At 32.9% G+C, this 24,273-nt stretch overlaps 1 protein-coding gene across 5 annotated transcripts in view; it reads right to left on the bottom strand.

Moving 5' to 3' along the window:
* Positions 1–12,914: 12,914 nt before the first annotated feature.
* Positions 12,915–24,273, bottom strand: part of LOC111422159 (uncharacterized) — an 86,296-nt gene continuing 74,937 nt past the window's right edge. For all 5 annotated transcript variants that reach the window (XM_071199755.1, XM_071199756.1, XM_071199757.1 and 2 more), the window contains 4 exons: positions 21,481–23,423; positions 20,745–21,385; positions 15,454–15,573; positions 12,915–13,046 (listed from right to left, as the gene is read on the bottom strand). In XM_071199755.1, the coding sequence (XP_071055856.1) occupies positions 12,996–13,046; positions 15,454–15,573; positions 20,745–21,385; positions 21,481–23,423 (2,755 nt within the window). In that variant the 3' untranslated portion in view covers positions 12,915–12,995. The remainder of the gene's footprint in view (positions 13,047–15,453; positions 15,574–20,744; positions 21,386–21,480; positions 23,424–24,273) is intronic.

The raw sequence follows: 24,273 nt of genomic DNA, 5'->3' as shown, positions 1-24,273 counted from the left end.
TTGACAGAAATAAGTATGCGGAGAAAATTTTAAAGATAAAGGTTGCGCAGTAGACACGTAGGCGGAGCTTTTAGAACGAACTTCATTCTATCGTAACCTCTGAAACAAACCGATCCCAATTAAACAGGTCCGTAATCGTATCGTATCGTATCGTTACTAACTATTTACAAATGAGCACGTTAAAAATGTATACCACAGTTCTATAAAACTAGTGATATTTTTGTCATAATAGAGTTCGTTTGGAAAGTAAAATCAAAAAAATTAAGTGGCCAAACTCGATACGTTATAGCAAATGTTATACATTTTATGCGTCGAGAGGCTCAAAACAATGAACCAATTAACAAAGCTTAAGAGCGCTTCGCTCACAAGTGCAAACTGGAAGTATCCATGTGGTGACCATAAAACCGTCGAGGGACGCAGGCAAGACTCTCCTAGCAAAAGAAGCAGGTACATTTCTGGAACGAGATAAGAAAGCGACGTCGAATATCGCCGAAACGTCACGAAGCGCCGTACACCATGTGGCGGACATTTGGGCGACGAGATCAATCCGTGGAAAGCTTTTACAATCCGAGAAAGCCTGGAATGTTTGTAAGAGACTTTCTCGGGTTATTGAAGGACAAAGAACGGAGCCATAAAAACGTTGACCCTTCGAGGTTCAACGGAACCTTTTTTCCCATCGAAATGCGAATAACGGGAGCAATAAAGTTTTATAACTTTACTAAAACAAAAAAAACTTTCTCCGACCATCAGGACAGCGAATCCTTTGGTTCAGATAAAGGATTTCCAGAAAACCTACCCCGGGAAGTTACGGGACTCAACATCGCAAACAACACGTTCGCATTGTTCCACTGGGGCAACAAAAAACCAGGATCGGCCAGGACAAGTCAGTTAGTAGCTGGATTTTAACACCGCAACGGGCAGTTATATAGGAGAAATATCGATGTTCCGGAGGTGTATTTAAGCGGACAGCCGATTTAGCAAATTGATAACAATTGTTAAAATGGTTGAAATCGCAAGAATTATGGAATAAAAGATACAAGATACATATAATTGTAAGATAGTGCAACCAACCCATAATAGGGACGGATATGCACGGCTGGCAGCAAAGAAAAGATAAAACGAAGCCAGGGTCCAGAGTTGACAATCCCATCTCATCCTAGTACATTGTATATTAATTGTAAAAACTAACATCGTCATAATTTGGGGGAAAAAGTGCATGTACGTATACAAGAAATTTATTATGAGACTTATATTACAACCTATTAGTAACATTAGTAATCTAATATAATATTAGTAATTTTCAGATTTTTTATTTCCTAAGAAATTCTGTATCACGCTTTTGATTGCATTCAAAATACTCCTGGCCTCGTTTTGTCTAAAGCTCTGACCAAATTCTTCATCAGGTCTAATTTTATTTGTAATGGCGTATAAAATATTTTATGCAAATTATGGTTTTCGTTCTTTTCTCCAGGAGTATATTGTATATCTGATTGGGCATTGCTTAAGAGTATAGTGCAAATTTCTATCTCGACTCTTTTTCTTATGAATTTTTAAGACTGGACTCTGAAAACTCGCTAGATGATGGATGGCGAAGGAAAATGTAGTAGTTGAGCAGACGAAATCTCTAATAAGAAGTAATCTTGGTTGTCTTTTGGTTTTGAATTTCTACACTAAAATGGTGTGAACAGGAGGGGTTGGACCCGTTGTCGTCTTGAGTTATTATAGTTTGTAACAATTTCGGAATTATTTATTTAGCGTACGGTTATATAACACACAATACGAATAAAATAACAGTCATCAGAAAGTACAACAAAATCTAAAATTTTATATCCAATTCGGTTAGCCATTCAAGAGTTTGTGAGTTCAGCATCAAGGTAGTACCCACAATATGTTGGATAGATTGTTTTGAAGCTGTATAGTCATACTGTAGCACTCCCCATTTGTACATACTCCCTTGTGTTGCACGTGATGCAAAACTTTAATAGATTGTTTAATAGATGTTAACACAGGGTCTTGTGGAGAGTAACCTTTGCTGATCCCGAAAGGATACCTGGAATATTCTTATCAATGCTACGTTGTGCACGTAAAGTTTGCAGAGGTTTGTATTAATCTGTAATACTTTGTTGTGATGTTTATATTGAAGTGCATTGAATTACAATAACTTTTTTATTTCTGGGGAATAACTCTCCACACACGACTCATCGAAATTCGTCTCGAGTTAGCTTCCCCTCAGCAAATAACATGCTTACGGCATGGCTCTACTTCCGATTTGTCTTACCCAATCTCCAGCCCAATTGCAAGACTCAGGATTAGAGAAAGAATTAGACTAAAACTACTACTATCACTAGAACTAACACTAGGCCTAATTAATGTTAATTAATTATTTTTTTTAGAACTGTGAACTTTCGGATTAAGACGTGCGTTGCAATCTTCTCCAGAAACAAGTTCAAAATGACAAAATCAGTAAAAGTTTGACAAAATATACATGAAATAATAATTAATAATTTATTAACACTAATTTCTGACTAATTATCAATTAAGTTGTTCTTGTCAAATCCGTGTGGAGAAGGCTTCGTCGAGTTAACTAGCATTTTCCATGTGCGGCTAAGTCCCCAACCGCCCCTTCTATTCGTATTATTCCCACGTCGATGGATCTCTCTCTCTCTCTCTCTCTATTGCCTCTCTGGTCATCCTTTGAAGATAATTCCTCCAGCTCTGGCTAGCACCTTGGTCCTATCGAAAAATGACGCGGTGCTGCAGTTTCCAAAAATACATAAAAAATGGAAATTGATAGTGAGGAAGAGATAATGTGTACTCCACCGGAGATGACATAAGCTGCAAATATCACTTCCCGAAATCTTTACGGATCCGTGTACAACACCTTTATGGACTGGAGGGCGACCAAGAAAGTTAATTCATTTTTAGAGTCAGTGTTACTGGTATATTTTACGGAATTATGCTTATGAGTACGCTAAATATAAATCAAGGAGTCAATATAGAAAATTATGTAAAACTGCGTTCACTTTGAAGAAAACTAATACATTTTCTTATTAAAGCATGTGATAAAAAATATCTTGCAAAGAAGGTAAGAAATTAGCTACATTAAAACTTGTTTAAATAATATTAATGAAATATTATTCTTTGTTATGAAGTTACAATGATAATGGGAATAGATGCATGCCTGGCAAATGAAGTGTATAACATGAAAATAATAGGAAAACAAAAATCAGTAGAAAATTTACTATTACTGATAATGTTTACCCGATTTGTAAAAAATACATCGATCTCCGTTCGGCATATGTAACTTCTCAGGCGTTTTTTATGAATTACCAAAATGGCAAGTGCACTTCACAAAGGATCGGTATTAACAAATTCATAAAATTGGAAGACAAATAGCTGAGTTTTTGAAATTGCCAAATCCCGAGAAATATTCTGGACATAGTTTCCGCAGATCGTCTGCAACCTTACTCGTCGATGCAGGTGGAGACATAACTACACTAAAGAGACACGGGGGTTGGAAATTTGGAAATCCACATCAGTCGTGGAAAGCTACATTGATGAGTCAATTAAAAATAAAACGGATACAGCTCATAAAATATCGAACTCGATACAAGAGACTACTACATATATGTAACTATCAAACTGAAAATTTCAATCAGATTAGTTCTATAAGCAAACAAAATATTAATTTAGCTATAAACTCCGCACCTTCTTTCAATATTACTCATTCCTCAAATACATATATTATAATTAATGTAAATAAATAAGCTCAATAGTTTTATAACAAATAATTACTATCGCAAGTATCTTTGATTTTTTGTTTTGTTAATGTCAAATAAATAATGATAAATAAAGTTGTTTAATAGTTATTTATATTACAAGTGGGCTAGAAACATAATTACGGTACGAGTGTGGATAATTGCACGACGAGGTCGTAGACCGAGTCGTGTAATCACACAAGTAGATAGTAAAATATTTAATACTTTAGAATCATCTGAAAATCATATCAAGTGCTATTATAAACGAAATATCTAATTATTGAAATAAAGTTAATCATAACATTTAAGTTAATAAGTAAGTTAGTTAATAAATAGTATAGATAAATAAACAGGTTTATAAATAACCTAAAATTAGCTGGTTTTCGCAACATGCTCAATAAAGACATTCGTGATTTAAGAAAATTCCTCATTAATAATAAAAATTTAATTTTAATAGAGCCACACATGTTGATCCATGTCCACCATTAATTAATAAGGAAAATGATTATCTAAAACGACTTGAGAAGTATGGTTTCATTGACAAAATACAGAAACTAGGGCTGATCCTGCTTGCGCGTTACAGAAATGTTTCAACAAATCATTGAACGATTTCAAGCTTAATAATGATTTTGACCTAAAAAACGCTTTTGAGTTAAAAAAGAAACTAAACAACTTAAGTTTTGAACATGTCAGTGATTACGATGTAATTAGCTTTGATGTTCAATCATTATTTACAAATATACCACTTAACCACACTGAGAGAAATGGATTGTACTATGCACTAAAAATATACTATATGGTATAATACGTTTACTACGAATAGTGACAGCGAGACGAGATTGCATTCAGTACAATAAATATAATGAATATAATACAATGAATTGCTGCATGTATAATATTTTTTCTATAATACGATTCGTACAATCTATTTCTCTCAGTGCATGCAGTTAACATCATCGAAGAAAATTGGCATAGAATTGAAAATATTATTATAATAAAATATTAATTATTATATTGAAATATTAAGAAAGAACTTAAACTTTTGAAAGATAAAATTACCCAAAATAATCTCTTTGTTACCTATAGGGATAACAATTCTGGCCTCTTTGTTTTAAACAAACATGATTATAACAATAAAACTTTTAAATTTTTTAATGAAAACAACTTTTATCTACGACTGCTTGGATAAGTCATCATTACCACACTCATTTGGAGTGATTTGAGTTACGTAATGAAGTTCATTACCGCACTGGTTTCATTACGTAACGCATTTTTAGCCCAGTCAGAACAGAGTTAATTTATTGAAACGAGCAACAATACAAAAGAAAAAGTGCTACCTATTTAAAGAGAAACAATACTATTTATTATAAACATTAATTGTTATATTTTTACATTTCGAAACACTTATTCCAGATGAGTAAACATGTTGTTGAAACTGACAATTCAAAATTATCAACAATCATTTCAAAATATTTTTATAAATGTCAAATAGACTTTTTTAAAGAAATTGATTTTTTAGTAATTTTTAGCAGTCGTAGATAAAATGCTGTATATCACACGTGGGCTAGTGCATAATTACAGTACTCGTGTGATTACACGACCTCGTCCTGCAATTCTCCACAGTCGTACAGTAATTATATTTCCAGCCCACTTGTAGTATAAATAACTATTATGCCATAAGCAATAATAAAAGCCACACCACCTCATATAATAATACTTTTAAAAAACTCATTAATCGCCGATATTTATGTTAACTCTATTGAACAAGGCTTCTTCAATGAAAACAACTCTTTTTTTATTAATAATGTTGCTTTCTACGGCAGGTATATTGATGACATTTTAATAATCTTTAACGGTAATTCAGCTAAACTGATAGCTTTACAAAACCTTATTAATAACATCTCAAATTTAGAATTTACTACCGAGATGGAAATAAACAACTCCATCAATTTCTTAGACCTTAACATTTCTATAAATCGTGATGTCTTGACTTGTAAATGAAAATCATGGATTCCTTCATCACATGGAGGCAAATCTTGCTTGCTACACTTACTCAGAACTTGTATTTCGATTTAGTGGCACCTCGATGGATTGCAAACCTGGATCCTTTTGGTAGCTCCTCGGAATTTCAGTTGAATCACAATTAACCGACACGACACGGATGCCCGAAGTACAAAGAATGTTCACAAATAAAACTAAGTCACAGTTCTCGATATGCGACGAAACTTAGAGTTGGTCTTAAAGCGAATTCTAAGTTATTGTCTAACGGAGCGTTGATAAACTTTTGATTCAAAAATCTCTCTGATTGTAAGCTATGCTCACGATTAAGAATAAGATTTAGACCAAGCGCTTAAGTAACCTCGGGTGTTGGAGGGGTGCTAAAACCTTCTTGAGGCGTTCCTATCACTTGGATGTCCTCGACACCTGGGCCAATCCAAAATACGGGGTGGATATTTTACGATAATTTTCTGAGCCAATGAGGGAATTTGGGGAAGGGAACAATTTTTGACCACGGGGCCAAAAAATAACATCTGCCACTAGCTAATCTCAAAAATCATCACGTAGTTCCCAAATTGTGGGAACCATCAAAGTTTACGTGGTGTAGCGTCTAATTTTGTAACGACTTCTTCGTACGAATAAAGTTGCGGATACATAATTTTTCCCAAACTTACCCTGAAGATAGATCTTCATCCCGGACATCGTAAAAGCGAGACGTGATTTTTGGCTTCTAAAAGAAAAAAAAAGGTTGCACGCCAGGAATTTCTAATTCGTATGGATCATTCTCAGAAAGCATTAAATAATTCCCGAATAACAATATTGATATTTGTATCCTTTGTATTAATAATTATATTGTTACTAATATTAAATAACAATAATAAAAAAGGTACGTTTTGCTTTCTTTTGGGATAAGAAAAAGATGAATATTAATAAAACTCTGGGTTAACGATGAAAATGGTTTATTTTATTTTAAATTCGGTGCGACATGTTTCGGAATTATCTTATTCCTTCATCGGGCACGACTGGAAGTATCGATAGGTTGTTAGTTACAGATTTTTTAGATAAAGATAGTTATAATTACCGTCAATGTTGAGGAGTTAAAATTATAAGTTGCTTCGTTAAATGAATCAAGGACATATCAACAGAATAGGTTGTATAAGGTTTCAAGAAAACTCTTCTTCAAAGAATATCTCTTTCTAAAAAAGTACCGATCTACAAGTTTATGAAATTTTACACACGTGTTTTATCGGTAAGAAATCACTTTTCTATCAAAAATCAACATAACACATTATTCCATTTTTAAAAAACTGCAAAAAGAGAGAATGGGTTAAAAAAGGGGTGTGTGAGATGATTTCGAAACTTACAAAATTAAAGTAAACTTCTAAGTAAACCTTTGGCAATTACTTTGTAGATGGCTTTAGGTACTAATTAAAAATTTAAAAAAAAAATAAATATAAAAGATAATTAATTGCCAATAAAATGTTATAAAACGTATTATAAATTGATTACTAATCTTGAGTTGGTAATAACATTTGTTCATGGCCAATTTCTCTTTTAACTACTGAGTAAATAAATATATATAACAGATAGAAGATTTGTAGACAATTATGAATGAGTTGCTGATCACAGTCCTTCCGCCCTAATTTTTAGTGATTACATTAACACTGAGAAAGTAAGAAATAACACAGCAAATTGTTATCAAGATATAAGAACATAAATAATCTAAAGTAAAGTAATAATAATTTGTAATAGACATAGATAACAATAATACTATTTATTCACAAAAAAAACGGTTCTACATTATAAAAAATAATAAAAATCAATAACAACTTTAATTTTATTTTACAATAAAAAAACCATCTTAGAATAACAATTTTTACAAAACTATTTCACAATAAAAACCATCATATACAGGGTGTTTCGGTGACTCGGGGAACAAATGTAACCACATATACTAGAGTGAAAATGATGACGATTCATGTAAAAAAATTAGTAAAAGTCCTCAAATTGCAAAGATACAGGCCATCAAAGTTAGGAAATTTTAACACATTTTTCTAAATATCTTAAACACTATTTATGGTAAAGCGTTGAAATTTGGTACAGCGTAAACTAACATCACGTAAAATCATTAGGCAATTTTTGAGTTGGATCGGTACGCGGGAACAATGCTATACAGGCTTTTCATAAAGTTTGTTTGCTCAGAACTTTTTTATCCTATCATTACCCTACATTTATTTTTGCATTTTCTAATAGTAAATTTAGTTTAGAAACTTTTATCACTCTTAGAGAATATTGATAAAAACCACCGTTTCCGTATTAAATGCAAAAATGTTAGGCTCCGAATTCAATAACACTAAAAAAAATAAATAAATAAATAATTTGAATTAGCAATGACAAGTGAAAATCGAACTGAGCTGTCATAACTATTATGTATGCAACATGTCCAAGTGTAGATTTAGCTAAATCACATTTTTTATTTGTTTTAGTTGGTTTAATAAAAGAACTCAAAAACAATAAATTAAAAATTAACATTAACAGGAATAATAAAAAAAGTACATAAAATAACAAGACAAGTAATAAAAAATACTAAAGGGTGTTCAAAAACTTAGATTTCTTTTTTTTAGTAATAGCACTATTGAAATCGGAACCCAACATTTTTGGATTTAACACGAAAACGGTGATTTTTATGAATATTATCTAAGAGTAATAAAAGTTTCTAAACTAAATTTACTATTAGAAACTGCAAAAATAAATGTAGGGTTATGAAAGAATAAAAAAGTTCTGAGCAAACAAACTTTAGAAACAGCCGGTAAGCATTGTTCCCGCGGACCGATCCAACTCATAAATTGCCTAACAATTTTACACGACATTGGTTTATACTGTACCAAATTTCAGCGCTTTACTGTAAATAGTGTTTAAGATATTTGGAAAAATGTGTTAAAATTTCCTAACTTTGATGGCCTGTATCTTTAAAATTTGAAGACTTTTACTATTTTTTTTTACATGAATCGTCATCATTTTCACTCAAGTATATGTGGTTAAATTTATTCCCCGAGTCACCGAAACACCCTGTATACAATATAATCAAGTGACGACTTCAGTAATGTTGTAAAATTAAATGCATGAATATTGTTGAAATATTAATCATTGACTGACGAAATTAAACCGATTTTTTATCAATTTTATGAACCCAAGAGGTTCGAATCGCCTCCTTAAAGAAAATATGTGCTTATTACCCATATTTTTTTATGTTAATATTACATACAAAAATATACAAAAGTTCTTATAAAATAAATCAAGGGGATGGTGAATTGCATCCCCTTACAGGGTACTAGGGAAGTTTAAGGTATGGTTGAAAATAAGGTATCAGCCAGTAGTACATACATACAAAAATTCAAATTCTATGGTTTACTTATAGTCGAAATAAAAGATAAAATGTAAATTTTTGGCTCAACTTTGACAGCTCATAGCTCGAAAACAAAAGAGTTGGGACCCTATGTTTATGTAAAAAACTTGTGTTATTTTGGCAAGTACTACATCCTAGCAAAGCTTCCCGATTAAAAACTGATCCACCCTGTATATGGCCAAAAATCTGATTCCTGTGGAATTGGGTCGAAAATGTTTAATATTATTGTAATACATTGTTAATGTTGAGTTAGGATCTAATACTGGCAAAAAATTTGTGTTAACCAACATTTAGGTAATAGAAATATTTGAATAAATAATTGAAAATAAAAATTAATTGTTTTTTTTTTTTTTATTTTTTTTTTTAATTACAGTTTTTATTGGATCAACATTTTATTACATGTTATGCACAATATTTGTAGTTTAGAATTAGTGTTTTATTCATTATACTGTATGAGGTTATTCACTTGTCTCCTCTTCGCTACTTCCATCGTTAGTTAATTGGTCTTGTGGCATTTTTCTTTTAAGACGTACATGGATGTTTTTCTTCCCTAACTTATAGTGTGTTGCTCCTTCGCAGTTTTTTTAAGTTTTCAAAGAACTTCACGTTAAGCCGTTTGATGAAAGTTGTCACTGTAGGTATGTTTAATTCTTTATGAAGTTGGTCATTTCTAACGAACCACGGTGCATTTGTTGCAATCCTTAAAACTTTATTTTGAAAAGTCTGCAATTTCCGCAAATTGGTTTTGGAGGTATTTGACCATACACAGCTGGCGTATGTTAATAGCGATCTCAACAATGATTTATAAAGTAGGAGGGTGCATTCTATTTTTAGTTGGGATTTTCGATTTATGAGGGGATAAAGTTGGTTTAACCGTACATTTGCCTCATTGAGTTTTCGGTTGATATGAAAGCCCCAGTGAAGCCTCGTGTCGAGATATACTTCAAGATATTTAACAGCCTCGGTTGACCATTCTACACCTTCATTGTTAATTGATATTTCTGGTAGCTCTCGGAATCTTCTTAACGTGAACATCTTCAATTGTGTTTTAGCCGGATTTACCATAATTCCCCATTTATTGGCCCATCTGCATACGATATTGATATCATTTTGTAGTGCGTCAGTTGTTTCCATGATGTTATTTCTCTGGCTGATAATAGCGGTGTCGTCATCAAACATTGATAGTATTCCTGAAACGGTTGGTATATCGTGCACATATATATTAAATAGCAAGGGGGCCAACACGCTGGCTTGATGTACTCCGGCTTCTATAGATTTAATTGTTGATAATTCGTTATTGATTTTGATTTGGAACGTTCGTTTATCAAGAAATGAGAATAATATAGCTGTTAAATATGATGGTAGTTTTAGGTGTAGTAGTTTGTATTTAAGGCCTTCTAACCAAACTTTATCGAACGCTTGGGCGAAGTCTAGGAAAGCTACCGCTGTGTATTGCTTTGCTTCAAATCCCTTTTCAATAGCTTCACTAAGTCTTAGTAGTTGATGACACGTTGAATGGTTATTTTTGAATCCACACTGAAATGACGGAATAGTCCTTTCTATCACTAATTCTGTTTTTAGTCGGCTTTGGATGATCTTTTCTAAAATCTTTGATAGAACTGTTAGTAAACTAATAGGACGATAACCGTCCATACAACTGTGATTTTTTCCAGGCTTCGGAAAGACTACGATTTGGGCATGTTTCCATTTATCTGGAAAATACCCAATTCTCAGACATCCATTAAATAGAGTTGTTAAAAAAACTAACATTTTATTGCTGAGTTGTTTTAAAATTTCGTTAGTGATCAAATCGTACCCTGGACTTTTTTTTTTAGGTAATCGTTTGATTATGATTTTAATTTCATCAGGTGATGTTGGTTCAATTTCACTAGCGATTGGCATATGATTTTCAATGTAGTTTAGTATGTTTATTCTTTGCGTGTTTTTAATTATAGTAGGAGGACGAAAAATTTTTTCTAAATGTTCGCTAAATAGATTGCATTTTTCAGTATCTGAATAAAACGTATTTTGGTCATCTTTGATAGGGCTTATAGTTTGCTTTTGCTGTATTAGCTTTTTCGTTGTTCGCCACATGCCAGGATCATTGTTTCCATATGTTTTAATTTGTTGTTGATAGCGTTCAATTCGAAAAACATCAAGTTCTTTTTTAATTCGGTGTGCCAAGTTGTTCATTCTGTTTTTAATTTCACGGTTCCGCGTTCGATGCCATTCTCGTCTCAAACTGTTTTTTTGTTTTATTAGTTCTGATATAGCAGCTGGTGTAAGTGCTTGATAAGGTTTGTTATTTCGTTTTTTATGAGGAATTGTTGATAGTTTTACACTTTCGCAAATGTTGTTTGTATAATTGGAGATTGTTTGATCTATTTCTTCCTTACAATCGATGTTAATTGGAGCTTTAGCCATTCGATCTAGTGTTTCTCGAAATTTTTCCCATATTGGTTTGCCATTTATCAGTTTTGGCGGTGGTGCGAAGTTTTTAGGAAAACTCTGAAACGATATGATTATTGGTACGTGATCGGAGTTTAATTCGCTTAGAACTTGTTGGGCAATAGGTTTCCTGACATTTTTTTGTATAACAATATCAATTATATCTGGTAGTCGCTCTTGCTGATACGGATAATACGTGTATTCTTCAGGTGGTATTATCTGTAATGCATTTATTGTTGAAATTTGTTGGAGTTTTATTCCATTTGGATTACTAGCACGGCATCCCCATATTGTATTTTTACAATTCAAATCGCCTATCAAGAGTGTTGGAGTATCGGTATTAAATATGAGTCTTATGTCGCTTTCTATTAGTTGTTTATTTGGCTGTTTGTAGACAGATATTAATTTTATGTTAGTACCATCTATCGTTTTTAAAAATTAATTGTTTAAAAGTAAAAATGTTAAGTTATGAAAATAACACCAACTATAACAATATCAACATTTCGCAAAAAAAAAAAAAGAACACCAAATAATATCGAGAATAGGCATCGCGTAAGGCTAAACCAGAATATATTCCTCAATGAATAAAATATTTTAACGGTAGGATGACTAATTGTAAGCTGATATAAAAAAGCGTCGCTATGAATAACTGAATTGAACTCTCGACGACCTCTTTTAACCAACAGCGGAACTATACAAATTCGTCAAGTTCCGTTAAAAAATGAGATTAATTTCCAAGAGCACATCTAAATATCACACACAATTGCTCCAATGAATTGGAAATGCGATAGAACAGCGGCTGAAGCTTAAAGGAACTATAAATGTAAGGACTCCACCAACCAAAGAACCATGAAGCTGGTGACAAAAAGTATAATCCTTTATCAAGAGGTAAACCAAGACCACACTAGATTTGTACCCAACCACGTTTGCGTTATAGCTAAAATGTGTTATGTATTATTGTTAAATAAATTTTAATTAAGTTGAAAAAAATTACTATCAGGAAATAAATAAAATTTGCTATTAAGTAGAAAACTTTATTTCATTTTTTATAACAATGTATACTTATAAAGAAATTAAAGAAATTTATACTTCTTCTTAACATCTTAAACTAATAATACTTATTAATTCGCTTAATACATTGTAGTATAAATTCATATTACTCCGTTTGAATAGGGCGGTAGAATTTAAATAAATGTATCATGCTTATTAACAATTAATATACAATGGCAACGAATTTTTAATAATAATAACTTTTTATTAATCATTAATTAACTTGTCATATATAATCATTTAAAAAATAAAAATAAATCATTAAACTACTTTAATTGAAATCATAAAAATATAACAAAATAGGAACTCAAAATAATATTATTTAACTGACAAAATTAGACTCTGCGATAATTATGTTCATAACAGTGAGTAATCCAATCCTTTTTCTGAAAAAAAAATGCATCACTTAATTTATTGTTATAGTCAGCTATTAATTTTTTTATACACCGAATTTCACTTAAAATGCAATGTACAAATATTTACGTAACCAGTTATGAAAAGACTAATTTTGTTGCAAATTACGTGAGTTAAACAAAATTACCCGTTTCATAACTTGTTAAGTACAAAATTTTATCTAATTCCATTGAAAAAGCTATTTTTGTTCAAAACTTGACTTATGGTATTAGTGGCAGATGTTCATTTGTAGTTAGATAATGGAATTAATTACTAGGGCACGGAACTTTTGTAACGGAACGATACGATTTACCCCCACCACTTGTTCTCCTAGAAAACAAGGCGGTGGCGTCAAGTCAACTCACCTCATCGGTTGTTGTTGACGACCGACAATCGGTTTATTACACGTCAGTGTCAACTGTCAGTACGATTTGAAAATATTAAAAAAAAGTATATTTTATAACTTTAATTCAAAAAAACATGATCCGATTTGTAATATCAATCACAAATCGGATACGGATATAAAAAAATTGCTGTTAACGCATATTGAAACAACCATCCCTAAATTTTCTTCTGTAAATGACGTTCTAGTTGACGTTAAAATGAGTTTGTACCTAGAAAATAATCTTTCAACATCACAACTTGTAAATAGAGCATAAATAAAATACTGAGCTATTGAACCATATTTTTCCTTAAGAGTTAAAGGTATATTGTTTTCGGCAATTTGTTGAACAATTCTCAAATCCGAACAACAATTTTACCACAAAGGGAAACTAAAAACAATTCTTAAAAAAACAATAATACGAACTCAAACAGAACTCCAACTTCCAATTAAAGGTAACTAAAGAAAGATAAATAGCAAATTTGACGAAATTATGCGGATGAAAAGCGTCGAATACTGCACATTTGGACAACAGTGAAATCGTACTGACAGTTGACAATGTTGACATTGATGCGCAATAAAAAACCGATCGTCGGTCGTCAATAACAACCGATCATTTTCTAGGAGAACAAGTGGAGGGGGTAAATCGTATCGTACCGTTACAAAAGTTCCGGGCCCTATTAATTACATCACTAGTTATAAAAAAAAAGTTACGTTACATAACATCAGAAAGACATGTAAAATTTAATTTTCATAATGGAATTAGGTAAAATATATTTCCATAGAAACCACGGCATACCTATTTACTTTGCCCCATATAAAATGCACACCCGAATGATCCTTGTTCTAGGTCTTGTGTTTGTTCTAGTGATAGTGCTAGTGCAATACTAGAACTAACACTAGACCGAGAATTGGAAACATTCGGAAGAATTATTCGGGTTTAGCCGTCTTAATCCCAATTTTTCTAGTTCTCGATCTAGTGTTAGTTCTAGTATTGGACTATTACTATCACTAGAACTAACATAAGACCTAGAACTAGAATCATTCGGATTCAGCCATCTTGAGAAACGTGCAACTAAATCCGATTGTTTCTAATTCTCAGTCTAGTGTTAGTTCTAGTATTATACTAGTACCATCACTAGAACTAACACAATACCTAGAACTAGAATCATTCAGGTTTAGCCGTCTTAGAAGACGTGCGGCTAAACCCGAATGTTTCTAGTTCTAAGTTTAGTGTTAGTTCTAGTTTTAATTGTTATTCAACGTTAGATTATGGTATCTAGAAACATTCGTGTTTAGTCGTGCCGAAAAGTCAGGTTGTCATAAGGACGCCATCTTTTTCCAAGCAATATTTTTCTTTGCAAAACTACCCAATGCCAGTTTAAGTAATGTACTGTTACATTTGATGTGGGACAGTGCAAGTGCATAGTGTAAGTACAAGTGCATAGTATAGTTTCGTAGCTATGGTTACTGCATTCATATATTGCGAGTTATATGAAATTCCCGGTATGAGCTATTTATTGCACAACTCGCTTAACTCCACTTTTTGAAAAATCTTAATTTTAAGTGATAAACCATTGAATAATATAATTTATTTGAGACGCCATTCAATTAAAAGTGTAATAAATGAGTAGTTAAACTTGTACAAAATATTTTTCGTTTATCGTCAGATCGTTTGAATGTAGTATTTATATTGCCGTTGATTTTATTGATATTTTAAGGAACAAGTCGTTGGTTGATCAGCGCAGACACCGTGTTGCAAACAATGAAAAAGATGACACAATAAAAAAGCAATGTTTATAACCTCATCGCATTTCTCAACTTTTTATTTTATGGAGTTAATCGATTTGTGTAGTGAACGACTGATATAAAACTTTAAAACATTGTATATAGATTAATTCAGTACAAATTCAAGATTCAAAATTTATATCATAATGTGTTTAGAAACGTATCTTTTAAAGACTTCTTGTACTAATACTGAATCACTGCATAAAAGAATAGAATATCCTAGAACTCACCTGGCAATAAAATGAACAATAAACCTTTGTTTTGCAGCAACATTCATAGAACGCCATCATATTGCAAGTGTTACATAACAATAATGGTGTAGTGATCAAACTGTTATTCAGGTTGTCCATCTGTAAAAGAACAGAGTTGCAAATTAATTGTAATACTAGTTAATTCCTCGATGTGCAAATGTAAAGGAAGTAGATCAAGCAGAACACAAAACCAGAGCTAATCCAAGGTAAATTCTTAACTTGTCGCTTATTTTTATTGTTGCTTTATTTGAACCACCAATGTCAGTACAGAAAATTCTTCCAGAATAAAATTCTATGAAGAACTACAAAAGACAATCGACGAAGTACTAAGATGAGAAGTGATTGTTATATTGGGCGATTGTAAATAGGAAATAGATGAATTAGAAAGTACATCTACATAAATAGAGGGATATATTACACACAAATACTAGATATAAAATGTCTATGCTGCAGACGTAGGAAGTGATCATAATCTCGTCTTGGGGAAGATTAAAATGGCAATAAAACCCCATAGAAAAAAATTAATCAATAAGAAATCTTTACCAGACAAGATTGGAGAATAAAATAAGCAAAAGCAAAAATCCTATGAAAGGAGACACAGTGGTAGTTGGAGAAATGTTATGGACAATAACTTGAAAAACGTGCAATAACAGTGTCTTTGGATACATATTAAATATCTTAAGTAACTAGTAACACAAGTGCCTCCTATTAGAAAATTCGATGGTTGTTGGGCTCGTAATAATTTGGAAAACGTAAATACTTTTGCAGAGTATATTGGAGCACAATTCCATCCTAATGAGGGAGTTAATGAATTGCCGAGTCTCCATCCCAGTGACTACCTTGATGGGATCCCACTCTAATCACTCCTAAGGAAGTTGTTGTGGAAACTAAAGACCAGATGAATGGAAAACGGCCAAAATGATGATTCCATAATGATTCCAAAATGTGGCAAAAACCCAAGCGAAGCAGAATCATAACAACCCAAAGCTGTTTGAGAAATTGTTCTTGCAGCGCCTCAAACTTATTCCCAATCAACATAACTTGATACCTATACTTGATACATCCCTTAAATTTGGCTTTAGAAATAATCACAAAGACCATCGGGCAAGTACATCGTTTGACGTAATTCTTGATGTCGCACAGACTTTTACAGAGTGTCACGCTCTGAGGGCTTACTTCATAAAGGAAGATTATTTCTTTCTGTTCATTTAATATTGTATCTGATTTACATTTATGAAGTTCGAACAATATTGTACAGCGCAATACCCTCTTTCGCCAAAGACACGGTAAACATGACAGCAAGCTCAACCAGAAAGCTGCAATCTACTTTTGATAAAACTTGAATCTGGATAAAAAAATGCCGCATTAAACGCAGTAAATCGAAATCCACGCATATTGACTTCACAAATAAGATGATTGCACAACAACCAATCAACATTAATGGCAATAGCGAAGTACTATCGTATGACTCTCGATATCAAGTTTTGAGAAAAGAGCATATTAAGAAGAAACGTGATGAACATAACATCAAATTCAAAAAAATATATTATTTGATTGGCCACAGCTCTGAACAATCCACAACAAGCTTATATTATACTATAAGTAAGTCCTACCTGGATAGTAGGATACAACGTCTAGAAAATCATCAAATGTTGATTGTTGCAATATTATAATAATAATAATAATAATAATGCCTTTATTAATAGAAACAACAGAAAAAAAAAGATTACAAATGTGCGCAGGGCGGAGTTAGGACCATAGTCCTCTCTACCACCCAACCCTGCGTTAAAAAAAAAAATCTAAAATTCAAAAACAAAACATAAAACATTCGATCTTGACAATAATACTAATACCAACAAAACAGCCATTCAGAGAGAAAGTAATAAAAATAACACTCATAGTAAAAAAATCGAAAATGATATAAATTACTCATTAGCCCCATTCTGGTCACAGACAATGATCTCGCGGAGCCCTTTTTTGAAGGTGCTCAGTGGCAACGACTTAAGAGAACTTGGCAACGGGTTGTAAAGCCTGGGTAGATTAAAAGAGAAAGACCGTTGAAACAAAACCGAGCGGTGCTGAGGTGGAGTAATCAAGCCCTTGGATCTGATGTTCAAATTATGAACATCAGTCCGGAATGATATTTTATTATAAAGATAAGAAGGCGACTTAAATAAAAGTAATTTATGATAAAAAGTTAACAGATGTAATTTCCTCCTGTTAGCCATATTAAGCCAACCCACCTCCTTCAAGAAACATCTAACGTGATCTCTCAAACGCAACCCAAAAATCAGTCTCAGACAGGCGTTCTGAACTTTCTGAATACGGCCGGCAGTTACCTGATCCAGACAAGTGCCGTATACCGTGTCGCAAAAATTAAATTGGCTGAGTACCAAGGCGTCACACAGTCTCGCCCTAATGTCCCTAGATAAAAAGTTTTTAATATTATAAATAAGCTTCAGCGCCGCAAATGATTTACGGACCTTTAAAGTAACATGATCCCTAAATCTGACATCACAATCCATTAGGAGGCCAAGATTACGACAACAACCCGCAACGCCCAAGTCACCACTATCCAGCTCAATTCTAAAATGAGAGCAAGCGTTGCGGGCATTGCGTCTACCAAACAACAACATAACCGATTTTAAGGGATTCAATCTTAAGTTGTGACTGGCAGCCATTTTGGTAAACCGAGCAACATCACCCGCAATCCTAAGTTGGGCCACAGGAGCATCATCCTGTCTGAAAGAATAATATATCTGAGAATCATCGGCGTAAAAATGAGCTTTAGAATATTTGAGACAATTTTGGAGACCAGAAGTATAAATGCTAAATAAGAGCGGACCCAATACAGAACCTTGTGGTACACCGGCCATTAATCCACGGGCAGCCGAGACGATCATGCCACAGGAAACGACCTGTCTTCGATCAGAAAGAAAATTCAATATTAAGGCAGCAGCATTAGTACAAAACCCAATGTACTTTAGAATAGAATCCAAAACTGTATAATTCACCGTATCAAATGCTTTCGAAAAGTCGAAAAGAATTAAAGCCGTAACCATGTCATCATCAGCTGCCCGCAGTATATCATCAGTTATATGCATCAATGCTGTACCACATCCATGATTTTTACGAAACCCAGACTGTGTCGTCGGCAAAACACTGCAACCCTCAACAAAAAATCTCATCTGAAAGGCCATGATTTTTTCCAAAATCTTAGACAAAACAGGCAAAATACTAATCGGCCTAAGGTCACCACACGAAGTAGGATTGGCTATCTTAGGCAGTGGGATCACTTTAGCAGTTTTCCAAGCGTCTGGAAAAACTGAGTTAGCTAAACAGTAGTTTATAATATGTGTTACAAAAGGTAGAATATGGGGACAGCAAAGATGCAACATTAAGGAAGAAACACCATCAAAACCAACCGAGCCTGATTTTAACTTCAAAAGTAGTGAACCGACAATGTATTCATCTACCGTTTCAAATAGGAAATTATTAGTAGGATTTAATTTAGAATTATTATAGAAGTCAACAACATCCTGATCAACAACCCCTCCCAATTCAGAAGATCTAGCGAAATAATCATTTATCTCATCTGCATTACCTAAACTCCCGGGCAATGGTTGGCGCCTCTGTCTGGCGACACCCCAATCACGAAGGACCCGCCATAGCTTAGCAGAACTACGCTGAGCCACCACCGAACCAAAGTATGCCTCTTTCTCTCTTCTTATCGCTCCTTCCACGTACCGCCTCAAATCTTTGTAACTATACAGATCATTAATATTCTTAGAGTGCTTATATTTAGAGTAAGCCCTATCCCTCAAACACATCATTTGTTTTAACTGCGGCGTAAGCCAAGGACTACGTCTTTTAGAAAATCGTCTATTCCTTAGTGGAGCATATTTATCGAAAATTGAAATAATAAGATTATTAAAAAAATTAACTTTGATATTAACGTCATCCAGTTCATAAATTAAAGAGAACGGCAACGACTCCAATTCAGCAGTAAAATCAACAAGATTGATAGAATTAAAATCCCGGTAAGCCCTAAAAACTGGTTCAGTAACAATAGGTGCGACTGTCAAGCTACATCTAATCAATTCATGATCAGTTAGACCATGCAAACTGTCCAGTGAAGTAAACGCAAAATCGACACAAGAAGAAACAACATCTATCAAGGTTTCCGAGGAAGGAGTAATACGAGTAGGCTCGTTCACCAGTTGCAACAACCCATATGCGTCCAGAAGATTCAAAAATTTAGTAGTGTATGTATTCTGAGAATTAAGCAAGTTAATATTTATATCACCTACAACAAATAATTCATCGCATTGAGGAATTACCAACCCCAGTGTCGCCTCAAAAGCGTCAAGGAAACTATTGATATTCTCCCTAGGTGGTCTATATATAACCCCAATATTATATTTATTTTTATTAAAACATAATGTTATCCACGTCTGCTCCAAGTAGGAGTAACATTCGACAGTAAGAGATTTACTTTTAAATTTATTTTTAACATACACACCAACACCTCCGCCCCGCACACCACTTCTTGACCAATGGTAGAAAGAATAATTAAACAATTGACACGCATCCACCGCCGCCTCACCCGTCAACCATGTCTCAACAATCAACACCAAATCAAAATCATTGTCTGCAACATACCGACTAAATTCAACAAAACATGGTAACAGTGATCTAATATTAACGTAAGCAATATTCATAGGAAATAATAAAAAAAAAGAAAAGAAACAAAAACTAGAGACAGAAAAGAAAATCAAAAAAAAAATCAAGCCGTCGAAAACAAAATAATCATATAAAGGCGTCCGACAACTTAAATAAAAAAAAAAAAAGAAAAATACATATATATATATATATATAGCATAAAAAAGCGAAAAGAAAAAAAATCAATGAATTATCAAAAAAAAATTTGATAAAAACGTTTTTGATGTCTCGGTCAGATTTTATAAAAATATTTTTCAAGAATAACTTTGAAGAACAGGTTTAGATAGAAATAGAAAATAAAAAAGAAATAGTAAAGAGAGTATAGGTAAAGAGAAATGACTGATGACGGAATGCAAGGAAATTAATGACAAGAGAACACGACAGAGAATCATACAACAACCGACTAGAACTCAAACAGAAGAATTTACAGATTGGCAGACTGCCTTCATATGTCCAATACATAAAAAAGGGGGTAAGCTGAACTGCCATATAATTTTGTATGTAGTGGCATAGTACATCATTTTAAGTTAGTTTTATTTTATACTTACCGATGGAGCACTCCACTGCATCTGACCAGTTTTATTAGATATTTGCAGAGCAGTACTATTTGAATGATGAGGTTGGTTCGAATTAGACGCTAATAAATCCTTTCTTACTGCAATACCACCAGACATTCTGAATGGATTTGTTTGGGTTACGCTTTGGTTTTGAGAGGAAGCTGCTAATTGTTGGTTGTATACGTTTCTAGGTGTATGAGGTTGATAAACCATTTCATTGATACGTTGAGGTTGACATTCAGAAGAATGATAAGGTACTTGCTGATATACTTGCTGTTGAAGCGGTTGTTGTTGAGGAACAGTTCGATTAAGCGCTATATGTTGATTTATAGTTCCATTCACAGTTTGCTGGTTGTTATTAATGGGTTGATTAGCATATTCAAAATGTGCTGTTTGAAGTTGTTGTAATCCAGAATAACTTGAGTATTCATTATTTGAAGTAAGCATCTGAACAAGTTTGGGATTTGATGTTAACACATTGTTTAAATTAGAAACTCTATCTGGATTTCTATTATTTGTTGTGTTTGTATGAACTGGAATCGGCATATTCATTTGGTGGTTGGACTTTTCAGTTTGGTTTTGTAATTGGGTTATATTTGGCGAAGTAGATGTAGTAGAACGAGCTTCGACTTCTATAAAAAAAATAAATGTATGCATTAATATAGTACTTTAATTCATTCAACAAATTTATTTTAAAAAGATTTTTCAATTAATTTAATAAACTCACCATTTTTAACATCAATTATTACACAATCATCATCAATCATTTCATGCTTAATAAAAATAGACTTGGAGTTATCCTTTACTAAGCGAATAATTTCTTTACCTAATCCATAAGCGACATCACCAAAAGTAATTTTTAATGCAGATATAATGTCCAGGTGTGAACAACCAATACTCGCCAAAATAATTTTTTTATACACTTTCGTAATGAGTTCTTTGATATCGATATTTGAATATGGTATAAGCTTGCAACTATTTCTAAATGTTACTTTCACCCCTTCCAGGTAGTTTAATAATGTGTGATCTTCGCCATTTAACGTAGACATTAATTTTATGCTTTTAGTTGTTAAACAAAACAGTGTAAGATATTCTGCGAATTTTGTTGTAAGCTCTTCAATGTCCGGTGTTGTTTTAATTATTTTTGGCTCGCTTTCTACATTAACAGGTTCTAAAATTATTGCTCTTTGGTAGTATTTTTTTGGATGTATTAAATACTGACGCACTAATTTTGCTGTATGTTTCACTGGAGTTTTTATAGAAAACGGTTTAATGTGATCAATCATTACTCTTTCGGATGTTTCCTTCGCGAAATGTATTTTACTGTTTTTATTAGTGGAAAACAAAGGTTCTGTTTTACGTCTTCGTTTTCCTATCCGTTTCATATCAGACAAACTTAATGTTTTCCGAGTTTCTTCTTTTCCAACTTTTAAAGCATAAATTTTTGAATGATAATTCTGATGGTCTTCCGTCTTTCGTCGCTTATTACTAATGGTATTTGGATTGGAAATAACTTTATTTTTGTAATTACTTCTTGGATCATTTGAAGACAATGTTGCGTAAATTTTTGTTGGGTCATCTGGTAAATCAATTAAATGTGGTTTATTGTATATGGTGAAGTCATTGTTTGATTTTCCATGATGTTTTTTTACGTTGCTTCTTCGTTTTGGCTGTTGTGTGGTTGACTTTTTATTATATCTTGAATTTAATGTGGTTGTGTTCCGAAATTTACTTTTAGAATTTTGGATATCGGTGGAAACTGAATCCGACAAAGATTTCGATCGTTTTTTCTTTAATTTTTCAACTCGGGCTAATTTTAAACAAGATTTACTCCTAAACGGTTTTCCTTTTCTTTTAGCATCCATGTTTTTCAGTGTATTTGCAATTTCAGAATCAACGCAAACTACTGCCACTTCAACATGATCCTTTTTATTATGTGGATAAGTTTTCATATTCTCCAATTCTTTATCAAGAGCCTTAATAGCATCAGATGACATTAGTACACTTACTTCGAGATGGGGTGTTGTTAATTGGACTTTCTCATTTGTGGTACTATCTGGTTGATGATCCTCTTCAGCATGCTTATTTGAGATGCATAAATCTTGGGAACTTGAAACGCAGAGTGAAGTATTTTTCCCCGTTACAATATTTTCAGTGGAATCCACTACAATTTCTTCATTATGCTTACAAGTATCTAATTCACGAGATTGTTGCTTGCTTTGCTGTAGTATTTGATTCTCCTTATCAAAGGCTTTAATACCACAAAAGTCCAGTTTAACTGAATCTATATCATTTTTATTTTGTTTACTACATAGAGAGATAGATTCCACGCTCGATTGTACTATGTTATCCTCGGAATCACTTACAACCACAAAATCATATGTTGTTTCTTCCATATCAGTGAATGTTTCTTTATCACTTATCACTTCAGTTTCTATCGGAGACTCTAAAGAATGTTGTACATGTGGTTCCGTATTTTTAGAATAACAGGCTTTGTTATGATATAATTCAATGTCATTGTCATATGGTTTATTGTTGTAATTCTGATATTTATTGGGTCTATAGTGTGGATTATTAAAATCCCAGTTTCGATTATAGTCTCTGTATCCTCTGTAATTTGTACTGTCGTTGTTGTTATTGTAGTTATTATTATAACGTCCTCTATAGTTACTGAAAAAAGAAATAAATAATTATTAATAACCAGTTATAGAATTTATGAGATGAGTTGATGTTTATCGAATAATAACATTTAGCTGTATATATTGTTTGGATAACGTAATTAGATGTGAAGGTTGCTATAAAATTATCTAAACCACTCCTAATTTAAAACATAAAACAAAACAACCTCCTATTATGCCCTAGTAAACATATAACAGTGGTGTGTAAGAAACTAAAAACAAACCAAAATGAATAGCGAGCAAATGAATTGGCTCACTAAGGAAACTCAAAAGATCGTCTGGAAGGAAAGTCCTGGTAACCAAAGGTCAAACTGGAACCCTAAGATGAGCCAAGTGATCACTATTAAGATCTCGAACGAACTGTCTGCCAATTTTTTACTCACTTACGCGTCTAAACCTTTTAACAATTTTTATTGGTTTTTAAACTTTAACCAATGAAAATTAGCAGCATTCCCCTCTATTAAGTCTAGGGTTATTGCTCACGATTTCTTCTGATTATTTTCCACTAATTTAGCAGCATAAGCGCTATTGACGGATGGACGACGTCAACATACGAACAGGGTATCATGTTCCGTCTAGCCACATCCTCACATCGAGTTATTTACACTCGTATTTCCTGTCTCAAATTAATATTAACTTAAATCGAATCATATAACGGATTAATAAAATTATTTCGAGATTATTACACAAGTTCAAGTAGTAAACTCAAGTGTAGAAAAAACCTACACTCAAATAGTTATTGGTAAGTTTGCTAACACTCTTAATAAAAATTAACTCCAAAACCAAGAAGGAAACGTCTCCATTACCATTTAGGAATTGTAGATAATTTGTTTAGCAAAACA

Source organism: Onthophagus taurus, chromosome 11 (genome assembly GCF_036711975.1).
Source record: "Onthophagus taurus isolate NC chromosome 11, IU_Otau_3.0, whole genome shotgun sequence".
Lineage (NCBI taxonomy): Eukaryota > Metazoa > Arthropoda > Insecta > Coleoptera > Scarabaeidae > Onthophagus > Onthophagus taurus.
Note: the sequence above shows the minus strand (reverse complement) of the source record. Positions and strands in the feature narration are given on the sequence as shown.